The sequence below is a fragment of the Netta rufina genome (genome assembly GCF_964035555.1).
Source record: "Netta rufina genome assembly, chromosome: 2".
NCBI classification, from domain to species: Eukaryota; Metazoa; Chordata; class Aves; order Anseriformes; family Anatidae; genus Netta; species Netta rufina.
Window position 1 is genome coordinate 63,142,036 of NC_140124.1, and position 22,233 is coordinate 63,164,268.

The 22,233-nt window shown below is 38.0% G+C and overlaps 1 protein-coding gene across 2 annotated transcripts in view; it reads right to left on the reverse strand.

The window, feature by feature from the left end:
• ELMO1 (engulfment and cell motility 1) overlaps nucleotides 1–22,233 on the reverse strand; it is a 332,530-nt gene that overhangs the window by 227,587 nt on the left and 82,710 nt on the right. For both annotated transcript variants that reach the window (XM_084306854.1, XM_084306855.1), the window contains exons 7-8: nucleotides 18,452–18,621; nucleotides 6,746–6,781 (exon numbers count right to left, since the gene is read on the reverse strand). In XM_084306854.1, the coding sequence (XP_084162980.1) occupies nucleotides 6,746–6,781; nucleotides 18,452–18,621 (206 nt within the window). The remainder of the gene's footprint in view (nucleotides 1–6,745; nucleotides 6,782–18,451; nucleotides 18,622–22,233) is intronic.

A 22,233-nucleotide genomic window follows, 5' to 3' on the forward strand; every position in this document is an offset into this window, starting at 1 on the left:
GTACCCAACAGTCAGCAGCCACAATGATTTCAAAGAAACCATTCAACGAGGTAACTACTCAATACAAGCAGCAGTACACAGAGCCCCAAACGAAGCAGAATTACCTTTACGGGCACGCCAAAGTGCCTGCAAGGTATTCTGCCACTAAGCCATTAACAGGCACAAGCATGCAATCAATCTAAACAGCATGAACAGTCCCACTGATTTTAATGCAGCACTTTACCTAATAAAAAGACAAAATTAAAAACTGCCAGATTGGAACTACAATGCTCAGTCTGTTGGGAAACTGAGGCTAGTAGTATAGACATAGTTAAAGAATGTAACTGGTAATCCTTCATGTGTGATTTGATCCCCTACTGTCCTATGCCAACCCAACCCAAATTAGTGAACATCTATGCAAACAGAAGATGTTTACTGCACCACAGAGGAATAAGGCAGAAAATCAGTTTTAACATAAACATAGCAATTCCAAACATCATTGTTTACTGGATTTGATACAATCTGCCATTAAGGGTGCATTTTGCCACCAAAATAAGCTCCATAGTGGCCCCTTCATTTAAGATAGCTCACCTTCGGCAAAACTCTGCAGCAGCCCTCTGCTAAAATGAAGCTTGACACTCTTGACATTTTGTAAAGTAAAAAACACAACACCCCCCAACACACACACACACAAAAAAGCCTTCTTTTCCACAGTAAGGGTATCCACAGCATCTCTGATTATTTATGAGAAAATGAAAAGGTTATACCAAAGAGCAAACAAGAAAAACACTGTCTTAAAAAAAAATCCACTGAAATTCTACAAAGAATAGTTTGTTCAGCCATACATAATTTGAAAGTGTTTTGTTTTGTTTTGTTTGTTTTCTGCTGGGGGGGGGGGGGGGGGGGGGTTGCTTGTTTTTTAATCCTGCAAATTTTTTAGGAATTAAATTAGATTTAAAATGTCATCATTAGCATTCCAAATAACCAAGGATTTCATACAAAGAAAACAGTAAGACAGTGTAGGAAACATAATCAGCTCCAGTACTCGTTCTCCCCAGTCCAATCCTTCTGTGCACAATGGTTGTTCATTTATGTCCAAATAGAACTGCATCCCTCAGAATGGCTTTCTTTTAAAAACTTGTACCATGGATCTTCATGAATACTTCAATGAATATGTGAAATTCTGTTATTTTATAAAGCTAGACTAAACTAGATGCATATAAATAGGAAAAATATTAAAAACTTTTTTAAGTTAAAAGGAGATAAATTATCTGCTCAGTGTAACTGGGAGAAATATTTTATTTTTTTATTTTTATTTTTTTTTTTAACCTGGGCAGCCTGCTCTAAGGAACCTGTTTTGGCAGGGTCTTGGATCCAGTGATCTCTCAAGGTCCCCACAGTTCTGTGATCTTTATCTACCCTGGATTGCCCTATATATTTAAAAATCTAGTAAATGTACCTGTATTTAGTACATAAATAGTATTTTATAAAGAAACTAATACCCATTAACAATGAGTATATATCAGAGGGATTCCTTATTAAACCTGCCTATGTATATTCTCCTTCAGAACAGTAGTAGTCAGAATTCAGTTCAATACAATTCCTTTATATTTAGCAGTCTCATTCTTCTTGCCAAAACTATTCATTAATGCCACCAACTAATCCATTCTCCTGCACTGCTTTGGAGGCAAACTAGATAAATGGAGCCAAAACCACTGGTATTAACATATAAACCTGTTTTTAGTAGGCGTGAAACTGATGCAATTGTTTGGGATCCAGACAGTGAAAGTTTTTTCAATTTAAAATGATGATGCAGGCTGCCCCACTGGGTGTCACTCCTATTACACTGTTTCAAGCAGTTAATGAGAGTGAAGAGATGCAACACTGGGAGTAATCAAGCAGAAAGGAATACTCCAACTCTACATATTACACGGCACATATAAGGAGTATGCATTTTTAAAAAATATCCATCTATCCATATGCATCTGTACACATGTATACACTAAGTAGCATCGCAAAAGTCAAAAGCCAGACATAAAGGATAAGCACAAGGAATAGCACAGCTAGAGATGAAATCAATCTCCAGGGTAACTAGCAAGATAAGGATTAAAGTAGTGGTGTTGATTCATTGTTATGTGTTTAAACACAAGCAGATAGGTAGAAACAGACTTCCAAGCATTTCATTTTCAATCCACACACGCACAGACACACTGATAGATACTATTGAGTGGCAGACAGAGTAGATGCAAGAAATTTCAAGGGAGTCAAAGCTTGTTCATAAAATGTAATCATCCTAGAAAATAAGCAGTAGGCACTGTTTAACTCAAAACCTCAGTATTTTAGTCATATAAAAAGTTTGAAAAATGATGGGGCCTTCTTCATAAAATCTTCCTGAGGAATGCACAACACAAGGCACGATGGTTCTGTAAATATCAACATCTTGCCACTCCTGTGAAATGACCTAGTAGTTTGACAGTAATTCCTGATGAAGGTGCTTTCCAGTGCATGTCATTGCAGCAAGAGGGGAGAGTGATCAGAAAGATGCACCGTGTAATTGCAATTTCACCTCTCACCATTGCTGACATTTTAATAATCTGTCTTATCAGGCAAGCTGCTTGTACAATCCCTCTTCAGGGCTCTGGCTGGTAAGCGGCTTCCACTGCGACACAAGTTTCCCATTCTCTGCTGTCTGGCTCCCCTCTTCTAATGACCATTGCAGGTATGGATGAGCTGATCACAAGGCCCTTCCTCACCCAAAACAGCTGACAGAAAAAGTTTCAGACCTGCTGAAGAGTGAGTCAACAGCTGTTTTTCATTTTATTTTTACATTATAGGCAAAGATCAGGTCAATGCCTGCTAATTTATGTTCCTAAGAATTTTCTGCTTTCTTACCTTCTGAAACTGAAAAAAAATCCATACGTTTTGACATTACTCTTTCCTAAAAATGAAAAGAACGTGTCTGTGACTCTGACTACCATGCCTGTCTCTCACCTGTCTGCATATTATTATTTCTACATGCAAAACCATCTTTTTATCATGTAATTTTAATCCTCAGATGTAATGTATGGAACTATGTCTGATATTCTGAAATATTTAAATTGCCTGAAGCAATTTGGATTTCTTCTCAAATTAAATTAATGGGACTTGATCACTCAAATTCCATAGATATTAAAAAAAAAAACTCAATTCATGTTTATACATTGTATTGCTATAGAGGATGGAAAAATATTCAGCTGTCCAAATGATTCTGTAAATCGAGATAATTAATCAGGGTAAGCTGTCATCAGGTCACAGAAAAATCACTAAGAGCTTTTACAAAGCTTGGTGGACTGTTTCATGTTTTACATGATAGAAGTTGCATAGGAAAAACTGGAAATTAACAGTTACTTGTCCATCCCGACCAGGATCCCGCTACCAGCCCATTAGGACTAGAAGCCAAAGCCAGTATTCCTTCGCACAATGTTTTTCATAGACAAAACAGAATTGAAACTAACTGTGCAGAGGGAAGACAGCAAAGAAAAGAACCTGAACTGGGCAGGAGGCAAAAAAGGAGCTGCAGCCCACCACCAGCTGCAGGAGTTAAGGAAGTGGTTAGCTTCCATCCAGCAACTGTGCTCAGCTGAGCAGGCCTGACTTCACTGAGGTTAACATCAAAGAGAAAGAACAGCTTTGTAAGTCAGAGTTGTCAGGCATAAATGGCCACAAATAAATCTAAACAGAGCAGAGTTTATCTAATCATAAGAGGACAAGAGCTCTGGAAAAATCATGGAGGCAAAAGGAAGTCCAACGATGCAGCAGGATGCTCTGTAAGCATAGCGTGAACAAGTACCTCTTTTATTGCTATGACTCTTCTTCATTGCTTCTACACTTCCTTGCTTCTCCAAGTAAGCTTTCCAAGGGTGAAGATAAGCCACCATCACATCAAACTGGGAGCAATTCACACTTGCTTGCTATTTACTCTGATATACGGCTGAAAACGACTGAACAACCTGCAGAGTAGCTGCTCCTATTTTTCTAAGTGATGACAGAAAGCACACTTAACTGGTACAGTGCAATTGACAGATTATTTTTTGCAATGTGCCAAGCACCACTGAAGTATTTCTTTGTGGTACAGTTTCACCATGTTCATTATAAGGGATCAGCCCTACTGAATTTAAACCACTTGCATTCCAAAAAAAAAAAACTGAAATAGCTTTGTAACCCTGGTATTAGCACTTCTCTAAGCTTGAAAATAAACTCTGTTAAAAAAAAAAAAAAAAAAAGACTGAAATTAAAACAGAACTTTAACTATTCTTGAATAAATCCGGGTGTAGATAGATTATTATGGAGTAAGACTTAATCCACTTTTAGGTAAATTAAGTAATTGTCAACATGAGAAAGTAGCCCAAAGGAGCTATTACACAGTGGTTCTTTGTGAAGATGTGATTAGAGTTACCTTTTCTCTTATTCCTCATCTTTTAAGTTCATGTTTTTGCTCATTTCATGGTAATTTTCCTAAAAAGATAAGCCTTTCTTAAGACTAGGAATAACTACTTGCACAGGAATATCATCACTCCATTCAGCGTGGTTTGACTACAGTTCAGTACTACAGCAGAACGGTCAACTGATATAGCTGTTCCACAGGGATTTTCTGTTTTTAACTTTTTAAAACCCAAGCATTAGTCAACATGGGATAAATAAAATCTCAAAATAAAACAGGAAACTGTAAGACTGAAAGAACAGACAAAAAGAAACTCACATTTTAGAAGAAGGATTTCCTTCAGTGGAGAAAGCTATTAAACATGCCCTCTCTGTGAAAATCAGGTTTTAATTAAATCAGCTTCCCCAGGCTAGCATATGCAAGCTAACAGAGATAAAGTGAAATATTTGCACATAATGAAATATCCCATCCTGTAAATTGAAAGGTTTTTTTTTTGTTTTTGTTTTTGTTTTTTTAAATTAGTATTTGGTTTCTTTAAAGTAACTGTTAATAAAGATAGCAGGTAGAAGCTGCAAAGTTTTAACATTTAGTTTTTCATACCGTGATCTGAGGTTATTTGTATAGTTCTTGTTTCATTGGACCTTCTCCCACTAATACATGGGTGAAAAGTATTGAGGATGTTTGACAACTACAGTCATACAGCACTAGTGTATGACTTTACCTTCAAAGGTTATGAACAGACCAGGTTCTGGAGCTACTAGTTTCATGTCTTGCCCGACAAGGGTCTGGTATCTTAGAACAAGTGCCAAACTCAAGAATTTGTTATTTTAATTGTATCGTTACATGCACTACTGATAGAAATCAAAATATTGAATTGTGTGTCCTGATATAAGTTGAACCTTACTGTATCAGCATTTAACATTCAAATTTGGAATAAACTTTAGTCACATACACATTCTTTTCTAGTGTATTCAGTGATGCACTGTATGTACACTGATCAGTAAGTATCCTCTTAAAGTGGGTAAGGCCTATTTCCCATGAGTAAACATAACTAAACTATGCCATAAACAATTAATTCAGATCATCAGTATAACCAGATCCTAAAACCAGGGCACAATGCACCTGTCAGTTAGTACTGTACGACTGTCTTGAGACTATTCAGAGGACAATCACGTAATTTAATGTAAAGAAGCCTTCAGGCTTAGAAATATATTAATATATTAAACATATTCAGGCTTAGAATTTGGAAGCAGACAGGTACTGAAGGAGTATAACTACTCTTCCACAAAAGAAAGAAAGAAAGAAACAAAAAAAACTACTTTCACATCAATGAGGGACAAAAACCCGCCACCTAAATGCATAGGAGGCATCTTAGAAGGGCTGATGCTGCAAAGAATTCTGAAAGCCTCATGACATTTTAATTATTTTCCTCAGATTCTGAGCTTTTCTATTAAGAAACAAGTTATTCTGTATTAGAGGTTGAGAAAGAGAATGTAGAGGAAGGATTTAAGCTTCCTGCCACATTTATTCTTACTGTTTAATATATTAGGCAATGATTTAATAGATGTTTCAGAACTTGGTTTGCAGCAGCTTTGTGAAAGCATGATTCAGCGTGGATTTGGATGGGGACCTGTATTTCCTGCATGATAAATCACATCAGAGTGATGTACAATTAATCAATTAATTCTTTTGCTTGCTTAGTGTTTAGCTACATTTGACATGACAAATTTGCAAGTCAACCGAGGTACTATAGAACATCTCTTGGGGTCCCAGTTTATTAAAGCCTATGAAGTATGTGTTTAACTTGAAGCACGGAGAATCGCATTCAAAATCATTAGGGCAACAAGCATGCTTCACAAGTTTCTGATAAGAAGTCCTTTACTATATTACGGTCTCTCTTTATGCAGTTATCTGAAATAATCAGCACTAACTGGGACCAGCAAATAATAGGAATCCAAAGTGGCATGATCTCTTATCTCACTAATCTCAACAATTAGAATTGCCTACTATTGATCATATAAATCACATAAATTTAAGAGAGGAACATGGGGAAAGCAGGGAAACAATTTGATTGCTTAAGTTCAAAAAAAAAAAAAGTGTGTTTTTTTTAGGAATAGTAGAAGCCCCCTGCAGAAGTTACAGAAACAAAGCACCCATTCCACAAGCAAAGCAAAAAAGGCTCCATAAAATATTATTAATAGGTATCAAAGAGCAGAAAACAGGTTGAAGATTGGCTGAATGAATATGCACAGACACTTTTACATATAAAGATTAGCGCAAGGGCCTGAACTCAGTCATGCAAAAGAAGAGGAAGTGTGCAAGGTGATGATCTAATCAGGTTCTTACCAGGGCTTCATTATCTTCTGCAATTTCTGATATCGTCTGTAAAATTAAAACTTGCACGTGAGGAGAGACACTTTAAAACATCTGCATGCTATTTACCTATGCATACACACACACACACTCAATTCATAGCCTAATTCATTAAATTCCAAAGACAAACACACAGTAGCAGGCAGTAAGTTACTAACAACTTGCTGTGAACAGAAACAGTTCAGTACCCATTAAAGGAAAGTACATTGAAAGTTAATTTCAAATACTTGTTCAGAATATTTCTGTTAACAAAAAAGCAAAATAGAATAGATAATTGACAGGGTGAAAACATTAAACATTTCTCTTAACCATTAAAGCATTCCTAGGCATCCTAAATTGTTTAAGTATTTGTATAAAATAAGTCTTTGGTAGAAAACAACAAAGGTTTACATATTAGGCATTTTCTGTATCATTCTTATGACATGTAATCACTTATCTAACAAATTTATTTACTTTCAGTTTCCATCACTAATACAGAGGTCAGAGTTGTCAGCACGGTTGAAAGGTGTTGCTTAGCTAGAACCAACACAGACCAAAATCCTGATCTTCTGATGTCAGTGGTAAGTTTTCCATCAACTTCAAAGGCAAACAAAAATTACCTTGGCTTTTCAACCACGGAGGTGTGTTTACTCAACAGCTCAAAGCCACCTCATGCCAGCTCAATGACAACTACAGTGCAGTGGTCTGATTCCAACAAAGTGTGTAAACTCACCTGCTACCTTTGTTACGTTTAAATTCACAGCCTGATGGACATGCCTAGACCCAAAATGCTGAATCAACCCACTTGAGAAAGACAATGACCTGCTTACAAAAATGTACCTTACTGTTTCAGATGCCAGCAGGTTCACCTACATAACTAGCTTTCAGCATCATGCTGTCACTTTCCTAGTAGCTTCCAAAGCACTTGGTTCCTAGCTGTGGCAAGAGGTTTAATGTATACCAGTTAAAAGCTTTTTTATTTAGACATTTCCTGTGTTTTTTGTTTGTTTGTTTGTTTTGTTTTCCCTGAGATATAGGGCTGTGCACACTCAGTGAACAAGAAGCTTTGGCATCATATTACTATATATTCAAGAAACTAAAAGTCAAATGTGAAGAGGGGGGTGGAGCAATAAGCACACTTGAAAGCCGTAGTGCACTAATCACAATTGTCACCCTCCTGGTAAGCATTGGCTTCAGAACTGCTGGTTATGCTACTAAGGAAACCAAAATAGACACAATCAATGGTAAAAATTGCATCCAACACAAGTAACTTTTCTTTTTGGTAGAATATCACTTGAACCAAGGGGAAAAAAAAAAGTCAGTGTCCTACTTTGCCCTTTCCTATGTCCCCTAAGTCTGATTCACAGACTTTTTTCAGAGGTTTGGCTGGGCAGACTAGTGCCCAACAGGAAAAGAAGGTTCCTCCTTCCTCCCTGTCCCCTTCTGCCAGGTCTTCCCCTTTGCATTTGCCATTCTGCTCTCAACAGCTCACACTCCAGTCTCTCCAACTGTTGATTCAACTTGCTGTCCCAGAACTCGATTAGATTATTTTATTTTATTTTGGTACAGCAGTGACTCCTACCACCTTGCATTTTCCATTCTTTTTATGCATAAGCAATGTTGTGCTTTCTACTTAGACTGCTTGAATTTATGTAGTGTCTTTTCAGGAAGAAGGACCAGCCTCATACAGAGCAACTTTAGGGCTGGTTTGTGTAATCACACGTGCAGAAAACACAAAGACCACATTACAGTGACAACAGTTTGACATCATTCAGTGCTAGCTATGAGCTGAAATATTAATGCCTGAAGAGAACGATGGAACGGGTTACCCTGCATCCAGGCACAGAATAGGCCATAGCCAGGCTCAAATTAAAAATATGACGGGATTTTTTTGTTGTTGGATTTCATGGCTTTAGTTTTTTTCTGCTGCTTCAGCTACCTGTGTAGCCAGCAGTAACAAGCAAACAAAAAGCATCTGGAGGATCAGACAGCTGTAAGAAGGGGAGAAAGTTACCCTTAATATGCTTTTCTTAGCAGAAAAGCTCCAAGCATTTCCTACAGTAGGAGAGCCCATCTTTAGCAGAACATCCCTTCCCGTGCTTCTGCCAACACAGTGAGCTGCAGGAGACTCTGCTAAACCGTAACAAGCACACACCAAAAAAAAAACAAAACATCACAAAAGCATCTTGTCAGCTCCCAAATGTGTGTGGATCCAAGCAACCTTATGCAGCACATGCCAGCCAAACCTCTTAGCATCCTTCTGAAATAAAAATAAAATCTAAACTTGAAATAGTTGATGTGTCTGCTTGACATCAAAGAGAAGAATGAGTGGCGTTTACATACTGGTAGCATTTCAATAGACAGGCTCAATTTTGCCAGAGATTTTTCACAACAGGATATAATCAGGTGCACTTTCTGCATGACTAAACCCAGAGATTAAAGAACAAATACCTCAATCCCAGAACAAAACATTTAGACAGTGACTTGCTTAGCATTTGCAGGACTCTTACCCACCTAGAGTTAACTGGTAATTAGTTCATTTGAGAAGAAGATAAGCAATATAAAACAACTTTTTTTTGTTTTGTTTTGAAAAATATAGAGAAAATTAAATTATACAGATCTTTTCTGGTGAAGCAAATTTTGACTTGAGAGGAAAAATAACCTTCATATTAGAGCAAACAATTTCTATTAATCTCTGTTGCCTGAATGTCTGACAAAAGCAGCAGTCAATCAATGACACCAAGTGTTACAGTGACACTGTACAGTATGGCTACAGATGTACTTCTTTCATCACTGAACAGGTGGAGGCTGTTACCAAAAGAAGCACGTGCTGTTTTCATCCTATCATCAAAGCAAAAGCTTATAACCTGGTATTAACAGCAATACTGCTCACGTTCACCCACCGAGCATGTTAAAGTTAATGCTCAAAGAGTAGTTGAGCTAACTCTTCCACACACACAACTGTTGTTTCTTCTGGTGGGCTGGCTGTGGTAGAAACCAGACAGTTCCGTAAAACACTTCCTGGGTGAGTTACCCCAGGCATGGTCAAAAATGCTGAAGATCTTAGTGACATAGTCGAGACACCATAATTAGCCAGATACCTTTATTTATTTATTAAAGAAGCTGTCCCTCAGATGCACTTGCACAGATGAGAATAAAACCATGGCCAAACATTATGAGGGCAAATTAACTAGCGTTTTTGAAAGGTTCAGGCACTGTAGTGGTGAAAGCCATAAAAACAGACAGCAACTTTAATACAGGGAGAAATCACAAAACAAATGCCAACATAATGCAGAGTAAACATTAACGACAAGTTACTCATTTAGACATTTTGCTACCACAGTATTTTCCCTGTCTGGCCTCAAATGAACTTTGCAATATATTTCTGGCTGAATCCCAAGGAATTCACAGTTCCCTGTGGACCTTCCCAAGCCATACAGACCTAAACTTGCCCAAAGTGCACTGTATGTTGTGTCAAGAGTGGCTTCCAGCTGCGACCATATTAGCAAGGACCTAACTGTGTCAACTCCTACATGTTCACATGCAAAAATTGCTGTACAATAACCTAAGATGTCCAAGTCTTGATCACACTGGGATAATGTGCACTGCACAATAAAGGCTTGTCTGAACTGGAGAAAACTACTAAAAATTTTGTCCCATTGAGGTAGCCAGTGCAGACCCCCTGGAGTTAGAAATGCAGTGAGCTAAAGTAGTCACATCGCTCACGGCAACCCATATTTCTGAGCCTGCACTGTTCAAATATTTGCAGAGCTGGATAAAAACACCAGAGGATAAAAGCTTTCCATTCAGCATGGCCCTGGCCATGGCCATTACTGGCAAAGGTAGAAGATGCGAATAAGAACTTCCTCCTGCATGTAACAAAACACTGACTGGATGATGGATGAAGGACCGGCTAACCACAGTAAATCTGGACTTGGATACTGTTTTTCAGGCACTCAGAATGATAGCCCACAGTCTGGATAATAGGCAGCATTTGGGAATCATAAGACAAATACACAGGAGTGCATTTTTATAGATTCTGTCTGTATCAGGTGTGGTGATCACATAAATGAAGTCTGGCTAACACCTGTGGTGAGGGTTTGAAATGTATTATGTAGATGAAATCTGCAAAATGATTTTTAATGCATGTAGCAGCACTCCCACTCCTCACAGCCACTGCAATACTCCACAGTCACCATAGCTTGAGATAAAAACTCTGGAAAAGTTGCAGAAGTGGAGATTTTAAGCTTTACTTCTAATTTTTGCTATTTCTTTGAATACTATACTTTCATACGGATTTAAAAAAAAAAAAAAAGATGAGTTTTGTCTAGCACTTGGTACTTTGAAGAATATTTGGAAACATAAATCTGCCTTAGAATTACTCTTTTTAATGACATTTTACAAAAGTGGTTGCCAAATCAAAACCAGTAATACTGTCTCCTCTCCTCTGCCTTGTTCCTGTCAATAGGGTGTTCGTATCAATACTTAACGGGGGTCATTTAAATGTTAATATTCTTAAGTGCAGGCCAAGTAAGAAGAACCCCAGAATGAAAGCATCCGGGATGAGGAGAGAGCAGGCAGCAGCAAGTCTCCCCCTTTCCCCTCCAAAGGTGTGATCTTCAATGGTTCATTCTCCTGTTGTTACCATCTCCACAACAGAAGAACTGGATTAGCTGACTTTTATGAACTGTTCTATATTTCTGCCTTACAGACAACAGGTCACACACTCCCGACATTACAGAAGCACTAAGAAATGAAGATTGCACAAAGCCCCTGTTGGACACGAATCAGTGTTGGCAGCAATGTCAGATTAAGTAATCTATGCTTCCAGGTGAAGATTCACAGGAACGGCTGAGCCTGACAGACCAGTGCTGTCAAAATAAATAAATAAATAAAATTATTTTCCTCCCTTCGCTAGCTGGTTTATTTTCTGTCAGTTTAGCAATATGAATTTGCTCACTAAGGAGTCAGATGAACACTGGAGCTGACCAAGTGTTGAGATGACCAAAAGAGGGAACATGGACTATGCAGCCAGCAGCAGGGAAGGGTGGAAAAGAAGTACTTTATTCAGCAAAGACCTACTAGCTTAGTACTGTGCACATCTGAAAAAACTCATTTTCCATTTATCCAGTCAATTGTGCTTGTATAACTACTTTCTGGGGCAACATGGTGAGCTCATCAATGAAGGAGCTGAACTGGGTTGTGGAATATTGTATTAAAAGTAGCCTTTATTGTCACTTTTAATAATCTAGACAAGTTTTCCAGTCCAGATTGCGATAAATATTATTGGCATAACTCTTCAAACAAAGAAGGACAGGAACAAGAGGCTGTGAGCAACAGCAGCTTAAGTGTTTTGACAGCAGTACTGAAATACTCATCAGACTGAGATGGAAAAAAATACATTAGCAGGTATGCGAGCAATTGTCCCAAAAAGTGTGGTTTGGAGTTACTCCAACTTTAACAATCTGTCTTCAGCTTTCCACTGGGCTGGTATACAGCATTATCTCTGTAAGACAAGCCAAGAGCTAGTATTTCACTGAACAATACAATGTCCTTAAAGAATGCACAAATGCCATCTCAGAGATTTCCAGCTGTAGATCAGCCAACTCCACAACTGCACATGTTCAATAGAAGACTCCTCTCAGTTAAGAGGTTAAAAAAAAGAAAAAGAAAAAAAACAACCATACAAATACATGTTTGTTGAGAAGTTTGTATAACTCTCATCTAGCTACATTTATTATTTCCAGTAGGAAGACAAAACTGAACAGCCACTACAATTTGAAGCAAGTTTTCCATCTCTAATCTGCCCATAAAACAGTTGCATCTCCCTTAAAATTAAAACCAGACAATCTGTAACCATGTCTAAGCAGCATCAACCAGCACGCTCCTGTGACACTGCTGTGCTACAATAAAGCTACTCAGCACAGCCACATCTTTGAAGCGGACCTCTGAAGAACTCCCTTCCCAACAGCAACAGAAACAATTCTGCTTACTGTCAAGGCAGCTAGGCTTTGCATAGGCTCAGCTTTTTGGCAAAAGCTATCTGTGATTTCAGCCAAATGACAAGTGACAGAGACAGTGATACTGCCAGTAAAAAAAAAAAAAAAAAAAAAAAAAAAAATGAATATTCTGAAAGAGGTCTTCCTTTTTTTCCTCCCAATCATGAGCTTATTTTTACTGATAATGACAAAAATAAATTCAGATTCCTTTTAACTCTTTACAGCTTTCATTATTTATGGTCTTTGACTTGTATTTTCCTTTTCTTATAGGGGCTTTAAAGAAACTATCAGTTGGGTTCTTTTTTCCCTTTTAAGGAAGGCTGAGAGTCTGTCCCAGTCACACAACTCAGATGACGTGTCAAGGAAAAAATCCACATCTTTACCAGCCTTCTGTAACATCAGAATGGCTGCCTATACAGCCATATTTTTCCCAAAATATTAATTCTGGACTAGACTATGGAATATATCTCAGAGTGAGTGAACTACATTATCTCAGATAGGGTAGCAAGGAGACATGACTATTTCTTCCAGTTTGGTCTCTAGCATTGTTTTCTTTCTGCCTTTATTATTATTATTATTATTATTATTATTAGCATATTGCACTCTGTGGGGGGAGAGAGCAGAAGAAACCCACCCTCACGCTTCCCTTTTACATCGTCCATACATCCAACCAGATTGACATCATAGTCAGATTCCCTTAATTAGGTACAAACTGGGCTTCAAATGTAAAAACAGTTCTAGAAGTGCTATGGAAATCCCTTTCTGAAGTCTCTTAAAAGGAAAAAACTTTGTGTATGCACACACACACCTCTTTGGTGATAACAGAGGCACCAAGTGTAAGAAATGATTCAGCATCATGGATAATTATAAAATGGAATCATCATTTACATGCTCTTCATGAGCAAACTCGTCTTGTAGCTTCTACTATTATTTATGAGTCACCTGAACCACAAAAATAAACCTTAAAAACAACTGGTTGTTGTTGTTCTGTAAGAGACTCACAGCATATTCTGGAAGCAAGAATGAGCCTAAAGGAAAACCAGCAATGAGCCACCTCAAACAGCAGGACTGAGATAGGTAAGGACAGTTGCTAAGACATGTTGAATCTCTGCAATATAAATATATCGCTATTGACAAGATTCTTTCTCAGCTTCACTACAGTCCCACGCATCTTACAATCCATTCACCAGCAACCCCTATGGCTTTGTCCCAGCACACACCATGCCTACAGTTTCTCTGCTCTAAGCAGCAGGCACTCAAGGAGATCTGGCCCAAATTGTGGAAACTACATGTAATACTAAAATCAAAATAATATTGAAATAATATTATTTATTGAAGTAATAATAAACACTAAAAAGACCTCTCAATTTGTTATTTTTCAACCTATACTATCATCAGAAACTGGAAAGGCATTTTTTTTAACTGCATTTTATTTTTCTTCAACATTCGGGGATATAGCACACAGGAAGTTAAATAACAAACACTGCTAGCTCTTGTCAACTTTTTGTATTACTACATCTTTCCATCACCAGCAAAATGAAGCAGAGGTAACTAGAAACCCAGGGCTTTACATTCCCTTGCTCTGACCACTGTATTTTTACAAGCATCAGCTTCACTAAAATAACGAGTAAGTAGCACAATAAATAATGCCAAGTATAAATGCAGCATAGGCCTTTTCCTTGGTGAAAGTTGTAGCTGTGGTCTTGCTTTCCAGAGGCTGCCCACTAAAATTTAATTACAGACTCAAATTATAACTTAAGAGCTGCCCCTAACATGAGCTCCACGTGCAAAGAAAACCTCAGAGCAAACTTATACTGAGCATGATGGTACTTTTAATGACCGCTGTTTGCCCCTTTGGGGAATATAGAGAATAAAGCCTGAATTAACAAAATTCATCAATTTCTAGCACAGCTGCACCACACCATGAACAGAGGCCCCACTCAGCCCAAGCTCTACCCACCACAAGGCTGTCCCTCAGCTGTATTAACCCACGGGCAGCCAGGAAAGCACCCAGGGGAGCTCTATGCAGAGCAGCACCAGACTCACGGTGTGTGTCTCATTCCCTGTGGCCCCCCAGAGGCTTCACACCAATCTCTGGGGCTGGACTCCAATATCAGAGCATAAAGAATGGTGTTGGGGGGGGGGGAAATGGACAGGGTGGACAGACCACATGCTCTTTCTGCATCCACTCACTCCCACTTTGCCTCTTTCTTCTGCAAGTCTCAAAATGAGCAAAAGCTGACTGTGCAAAACCCAAGTGGATATTTCTCAAACAAGTTAACGAGCTGGATGGGCTTTGTGAAGCATCCAGATAGACCCAATTCAAGGAAGACAGCGGGACTGGGCTGCAAAGCAGGGGTTAGCACACAAAGAATGGGAGAAGAGGGCAGGGAGCCAGATCATCTCATAGCAGCATCAAACCATTCGGGTTCCTCAGCTGCACGGTTGGATTGTAGCCTCATTCAAGCCAGGCTGGCTCAACAACAACAACAACTCAAAGTTGGGTAAGATAACTCCACATTAAAGACACATGGCCCATCAAACTTCCCTCAAACTTCTGGCTCCTTCCTCCTCCAACACAGCCCACCCCCACGTGATGCTAACATAACTGTTTGAGGAGGTCAACCTATGGACACTGACATGATCTGTTCAAAATACCACTAAGTGGCAAGTACTAGGAAGGGGAAGAGAAGGGAAGAGAGCTTTTTGGTGACCTGTTCAGCAGCACAACCCCCAAGGCCACGCAACTGAAGGGGCAGGCCCAGTATGGGAGCTAACAGCAAGGAGACCTTCAGTCAGGTTGGCCATTTCAACCAGCATCTTGTGGGATGTCTCATGAGTGGCATTGCACAGAGTCCAAGGAAAAGCAGGACTAGAGAATATCTGAGAACATTTTACTGACTCTGGTTGGTTTTCCTTGACAGATTAGGGAACTCAAAGTGCTGTTAGTCCTTGTCGTCCCACTCTCTCCTCCATATATTTCTCTTATCCCCCCAACACACACTTTGTTCACTCACAGGACATTTTGAAAATTTGTTTTTCTACAATAATGAAGTTTTTTTTTTGTTGTTGGTGGTGGGTTTTTTGTTTGTTTGTTTTGTCTTCTTTTGTTTTTGTTTTTGTTTTTTAAAAAAACAAACAGTATTGTTTTTGTTTTTTAAAAAAATAATAATAATAATAAAAAACCACAAACAATACTATTACCAATGATTCTTCCCCAGAAGTACTTTGTCTGGTGGCTTAGTGTGTTTAAACAACAAGAAACCCAATGAGTGACAGACCCTGAAGTAGGAGGTCTGGATCAATAGCTTGAAGTCAAACCCGAAAGGGAAGCAGCAGCACCACAGCAGGTTGAGTTTGTTGACTCTCTTTAATGAAAGGAACAAATCCTAATATAAGTCTCAAGTTCTGTTAAACATGTGTTTATCAGACAGTGATGCACAGCATAAAAGTAGAAGGGAATGCACAAATACCTGTAGCGCAGATGTCCTTGCTTTACAAAGTCCCTTCACTAAGGGAAACTTGGAAAAAAACAGAAATACAGGTTGTCTAGATTGATAAATATAAAAAAGACTGCAGTAAGCACTGAGTGTTCATCAACATGTGAAGATGCTGGAAATATTTAGGATGAATCTTTGCTCAATGCCTAAACTAGACAATGTTTCTCCCCACAGGCAGAAACTGGGAGAAATAGATTAGACAGGTAGATCAATCAATGCCTCTTTGGTGATACATTGCACCAGTTACAAAAGAAGAAGCTGAAATTCCTCCAAAGGAAATCCACTTACAAAAAAAAAAATAAATGAATGCAATGGGATTCTGCTCATATGTCCAGTCTACAAGCCTGCCATGTGGTCTGAAAACTCGTGCCCTCAGACATGAATTATTACCAGGGTGTAAACTGCTGAGCATTTTTTTCAGCAGCAGTGCCGGCTTAAGTAATTTCCCATCCCAGAAAACTGTTAACTATTAAACCAGACCAGTATGGTACAGCTTGGCCCAGCTCTCAGCTACAAAGCAATAGTACAGACACATCTGAAGGATGAGGAAGGCACTTTCTTTAGCCTTGATGAAGCTAAAAGCAGTGCTTTAAAAAAAAAGAAAAAAGAAAAAAGTGAACATTCCACATCTGTTTCAATACAAAATAAAGAGCCTTAACTTAAATACCTTTCATGGTGTAGAAGGTAAACCATTTAACTAAATCCATGACAAAATAAACTACAGAGGCAGTGACTTTTAAATTACTTGTGATCTTCCTAGGCACGTACAAGTTTGCCCATTTGGTGAAATTTTTAATTAGTTCAGTGGGAAGCAGTCGATATAACTGCATTTATACTTTTATATTAACTTAAATTTATCTTTAGTTTTAATTTAATTTGGTCCTTAAAGAAAAAAGTATATGAATATAAGATGATTTGACTAATATATAAAAAAAGTTTTCTATTTATTAAAGTGACATAATATGTGCCACAGACCACATCACTACAAAAAAAGTAAAGACCATAAACCCAAAATTCTGAAGATGAAACCATGACATACAGGAACTGCAGTATACCACAGGAGTTAGGCAATGGAGATTCAAAGTCCAACAGACCATTAGCCACACAACAGGCTAATCAGCAAGAGTAAGCACATTTTCCAATCTAAAGATTACTAGATTTTAAGAAGGTTTTTTGGTTGGTTGGTTGTTTTTTGTTTGTTTGCTTTTGAAAATTCACAGTACATTTTGCATGGGATCATCACCGATGATTCCATTTCAAAGGCCACTTACTGCTTTTGCTTTACTCCCTAAATTACTTACTTTCTTGAACCTGAGGGAACACAAGCAAATTTGAGAGTGGATTTAAACTGATTTCAGCAACTGACTTCTGATCCCTAGTCCACGAGACTGAACATCCCCAAGGAATGTGGAGGGGTACCTGCAGCATGTTTATTTTCTCTCAGCAAAGGGTGTGGGAACTCTTGATTCCTCATATATAGTAGAGGTTGACACTGACTGCAAAGCACTAAAAACTCAAATTCAAAAACCTACTTGAAGCAGTAACTTAAAACATAATTTAATAGTGCAATAATCCAATTGATATATTTGTTGTTGTAGCATCCACATTAAGACAAGGGAAAATCATTTAGTACCACAGTCCAAAATTTCAGCAGCGGTTAAAAACGATAAGATGTTCTGGTAAAGAATAGAAGTATTTTCAGAGATAACTTCTTAATTTCAAAAAGACATTGTCATTTGACAAACCTCTGCCAGAACTAAAACAGTAAAAATGAAAACAAAATGCAAGCACTAGATATTGTCATTACATATTCTACAATGTTTTGAAAAACATTGAATTTAAAACACAGTTTTCATGCGACATCACTTAAATATCAGCCTTTTAATAAACTATCAATGATTTATCTAAATTCTAATGAGAAAGGGAGAAACTATGACCACGGTTTTCCTCAAAATTTTGTAGCATGGAGGGTTACTTGTGACATTGCCCACTTCCCTTTCCCACCATTCCAATGTTAGGGAAAACTAAAAATACTTAATGTATTCGCATCGATAATGGCTATACTATCCTAGCAGCAGAGAACTATTTAATTTGACACTTTATGTTATCTTAGTAGTTGTAGAAATACTTCAGGCACTCAGAAAGAGAGTCTATCCATACACCATATGGGAGAAAGATCACAATTTAAGCAGAATACTTACTCTGTGCCACTTTCAACCATTTGTGTTAGGAGAGAAATGCCATCTAGGTTTATAAATTCTTGGGCAAAAGTAACATCCCGTGAGTAGTTTGCTAAGTCTTTCAGTGCTTCTAACTTTGCATCCATACTAGAAGACTGGATCCTTTCATGGAGCTGCTGTGCATTTTGAGCCTGAAAGAAAAGACACACAAAACAAAACCAAAAGAACTTATGTTACAATGACTATAACAAATAAAATGTTAGTGCAAACAGGAACCATGGCCATGCTTAATATTAATGATATTTAACATTTACATTCTCTGACATGTTCAAGTAGCTCAAACACACATTACTTTTACAAAATTATATTATTCATTTATTACTCCTCTATTATGTATAATTATTTGGATTGTTGCAGAATTGTAAATTGAGCAATGGATAGACATCCCATTGTGGCAGTCAAAATGCAAGCGTTACAAAATACAGCCTTTGGCTTGAAGAGTTAGTGTGTCATATCAATAAAAGTAAAAATGGAAATAAAACAAATCACATCAGACAACATCAGTATAGTAATGACAACATTTTTTTTTTTCCCCTGGCAACACTTCCTTGGTTTAAGCATTTCTCGTGAGCTTTATTAATAAAGGCCATATACTGTCCTAAACAGGTTATGTCAAAAGAGCCCAATATCAGGCCTTCTATTCCTTCCTCCCTCTCTTCTCTTCCACTTGCTCTCAATCAATTCAAAAACCCATATTCTCTCTAAAAAAGCACAGGAATTATTACTTCCCACATACTATATTACCACTCATACATATTTATGTAACTTCAATACCACATCTATGAGGCTACTCGGACCATTAACACTTTAAATACAGAATGAGGGGTCAGCAACATCCAAACATAACACCAACGATTAAAAAAAAAATAAAAATAAAAAAATCTAAGGGGATATATAAGTAAAGCATATTAAATTATGAATTTGTCCTTCGGTTTAGCTGTACAAATACTTTACATCTCACAGTTTCAATCTGATGCTTTCACTTACCTGAACACAATTCCCAAAAGTAATAGTTAATAGCTAGCCAGTACTTCTCTTAGAAAAAGAATCCTCCTTGTTATATGCAAATACTTGCCTTTTTTTTTTTTCCCCAAAAAAATTCACTTCTTACCTGCACTGAATGAAAAGTAAATAAGAAGCTATGTGCCATTATACCATTAGGATTCTGGTAAATTCTGTTCACTGTTATTTTCTCTGAGGTTTTGTTTATTCTTTCTCAGCAATAGAATAAGAAAAATAAGGAAAAAAAAGGCTGCACTGACAGACAATTTTCTGTTCAAGTAATGAATACAGTCTTCACCAAGCTGATCATCTCTGTAGATAAAGATCCTCAGATAGTAGACATTTTTAGTGGAAGTGAACATTTAAACAGAGAACAGAGGGAAAAGTAAAACTACTGTGTTATAGATAAAGTTTCCTATCAACATAATCTTAACTGCTTCACAAACATTAATAAATTAAATGTCCCAGTATCCTCTGAGAAAAAAAAAAAAAAGTTACTTCCTTTCTTCCTTTTTTTTTTTTTTTTTTTTTTTTTTTTTTTTTTTTACAAAGGAAAAAAAAGAATGTACGGTCTACACTCAGGTTCTCTCAGAACCGTTCTACTCAAGAGAAACACATACAGGGAGGAAATACTTTCTAGTTAATACAACTGAGGTTAATATCTTCAACTAAGACAGTATTGAAGATAAATAGAATATACTTTATTTCGGGGGTTTTTTATGCCTTAAGCATTAGGTGCTATAGCCATAGCAGTTATATTATCTATAAAGAGGCACAATCCTGTCATCCAAAACACCCCTTTGCCACCATAAATTTCCTACTCTCAAATTGGCTCAAGCTGTAGGAGAGAAACAGTGACCTCTATCTTGTCTCTGTAATGGACAATGACTGTCTGAATGGTATATCTATCTACCTATATATTCTCTCAAACATAAGCAGCTGGTAGACTAAAATCATGTGCCAAAGCCTATTGAAGAAATAAAAACAGATCCCATTAACTTCCAACATCCAGGTTAGCCACAAAATAATTCCTCCAAAACATCTCTTTCTTCAGAGTATGCAAAGGAAATTTTGAAAAAATGCTATTGTACAATTAGCCACAAAAATTGCAAGCTATCACTACTACTGCATGAACTGGAAGTTCAACAGCTACCTCCCACCTCATCAAAAAAGCCCTACATTAAGCTTGATCTTTTCAGGACTCCCTGGTATAACAAGTGAGGAAGATCCAGAGAAGCAACGTATCCTCAAAATATTACTCTTTCTCAGAATGCATGCAATGTCTGAATTCCCTCCTATCTCAGAAAAGAAGCACTTTGGAAAGTCTTCAGTATCAACCTAGGAGCTACATTCCTAGGACTTTGGAAATGATTGCTTAAATCATTTTTCTCGTTAAGGTTTGTACGTGTCCTCTGTCATCTGCCATGGTTCTGGGAGGTTGACACCCCTGCTCCCCTCACTGTCTGAAGGCTAAAACCCTACCATCTCTCCATGGGAAGCAGGTCTTCTTCTGAAGGTTTCTGGACCCCGTGAAAATGAAGCAAACAACAAGAATGAACAAAACATTTGGTTCACTGCGACTGAGCAGCACTCCTGAGTTGCTCAAACAGTAAATCAGAGGAATTAAAACAGGCAGCAGAGCTGTGCCCAAACATGTGGGGACAGTAATCTCACATGTAACACAGCAGCAAGCAAAAGAGGATATGTGAGCAGAGCCAGGAAAACGTCCTCCTCCCAACCCTTTCACATCACATCTGCAACTGCTGTATGACCAACACCTCATCTCCATACACTTTAACTTATTTATTGTCAAGTTCACCCTACCTCTTGAGAAGGGATTCCTACCCCCACCATAAACACCTGGAACTGGGAACTGCTGCTGACCATTAGACTTCCATTACATATGAAACAATAGCCAGCTGGGAGAGAGCTAACCTTATCTCTCTCCAAAAAAGAGAAGACCAGCACAGGGATGTGCAATTAACAGCTCACCTACACTGCAGGACAGCAGCAGGACCAACCTTTCAACAGAGAGATGTTAGTCCTAGTTCCTGTGAAGCTAGTGAGAGCTTTGCAATCCACCACACTAAAACCAAAATAAAATTATGAATCTGAGACAGTTTGGTCTCTTCTAAAGAGCACAAAATCTATAATGCAATGTCTCTTCATTACAAAAGTTGTTCAGCCCTGTTTTAAGCACATAAAAGAGAATTTAGTAACATCTCATGCTTTACCAAACTATGCCATTGCTAAATGCTCCATCAGAGAAGTTTCTACATAGCTGTACTTGACCTACATCAAACAAGTTTTGCAAGCTACTGCATTCAACAAACCTCAAGCCTTCTCATATTGGAAAAAGGAAATGGCAGAGAAGATCTTGATTAATGGGCCACACAAATATTTGTCTCAACAAAAATGTTGGTACATGTCTCACTGGAAACATGTCCAAAAGTAATACCGACCGTTGTCATTGCAAGTGCCTGACGGGTGAAAACATCGCTTCACTGAATGCCATGCAGTTCTCTCAAGCCTCCTACTCCTTGTTGCCATAGCACTCGTACATGCTTATGGAATGTACAGATCAGTTATGACTGCATTAAAAAATGAAACCCAGATGAAATATACTTGGAGTACTTACCAGGGAGCTATTTTAATGATTTACAATCCATCAGTGGATGGACAGAGAGCACAGCTCATTAAAGCAACTATAGCACTAGCTGCCACATCTCTGCTCCTGCTGA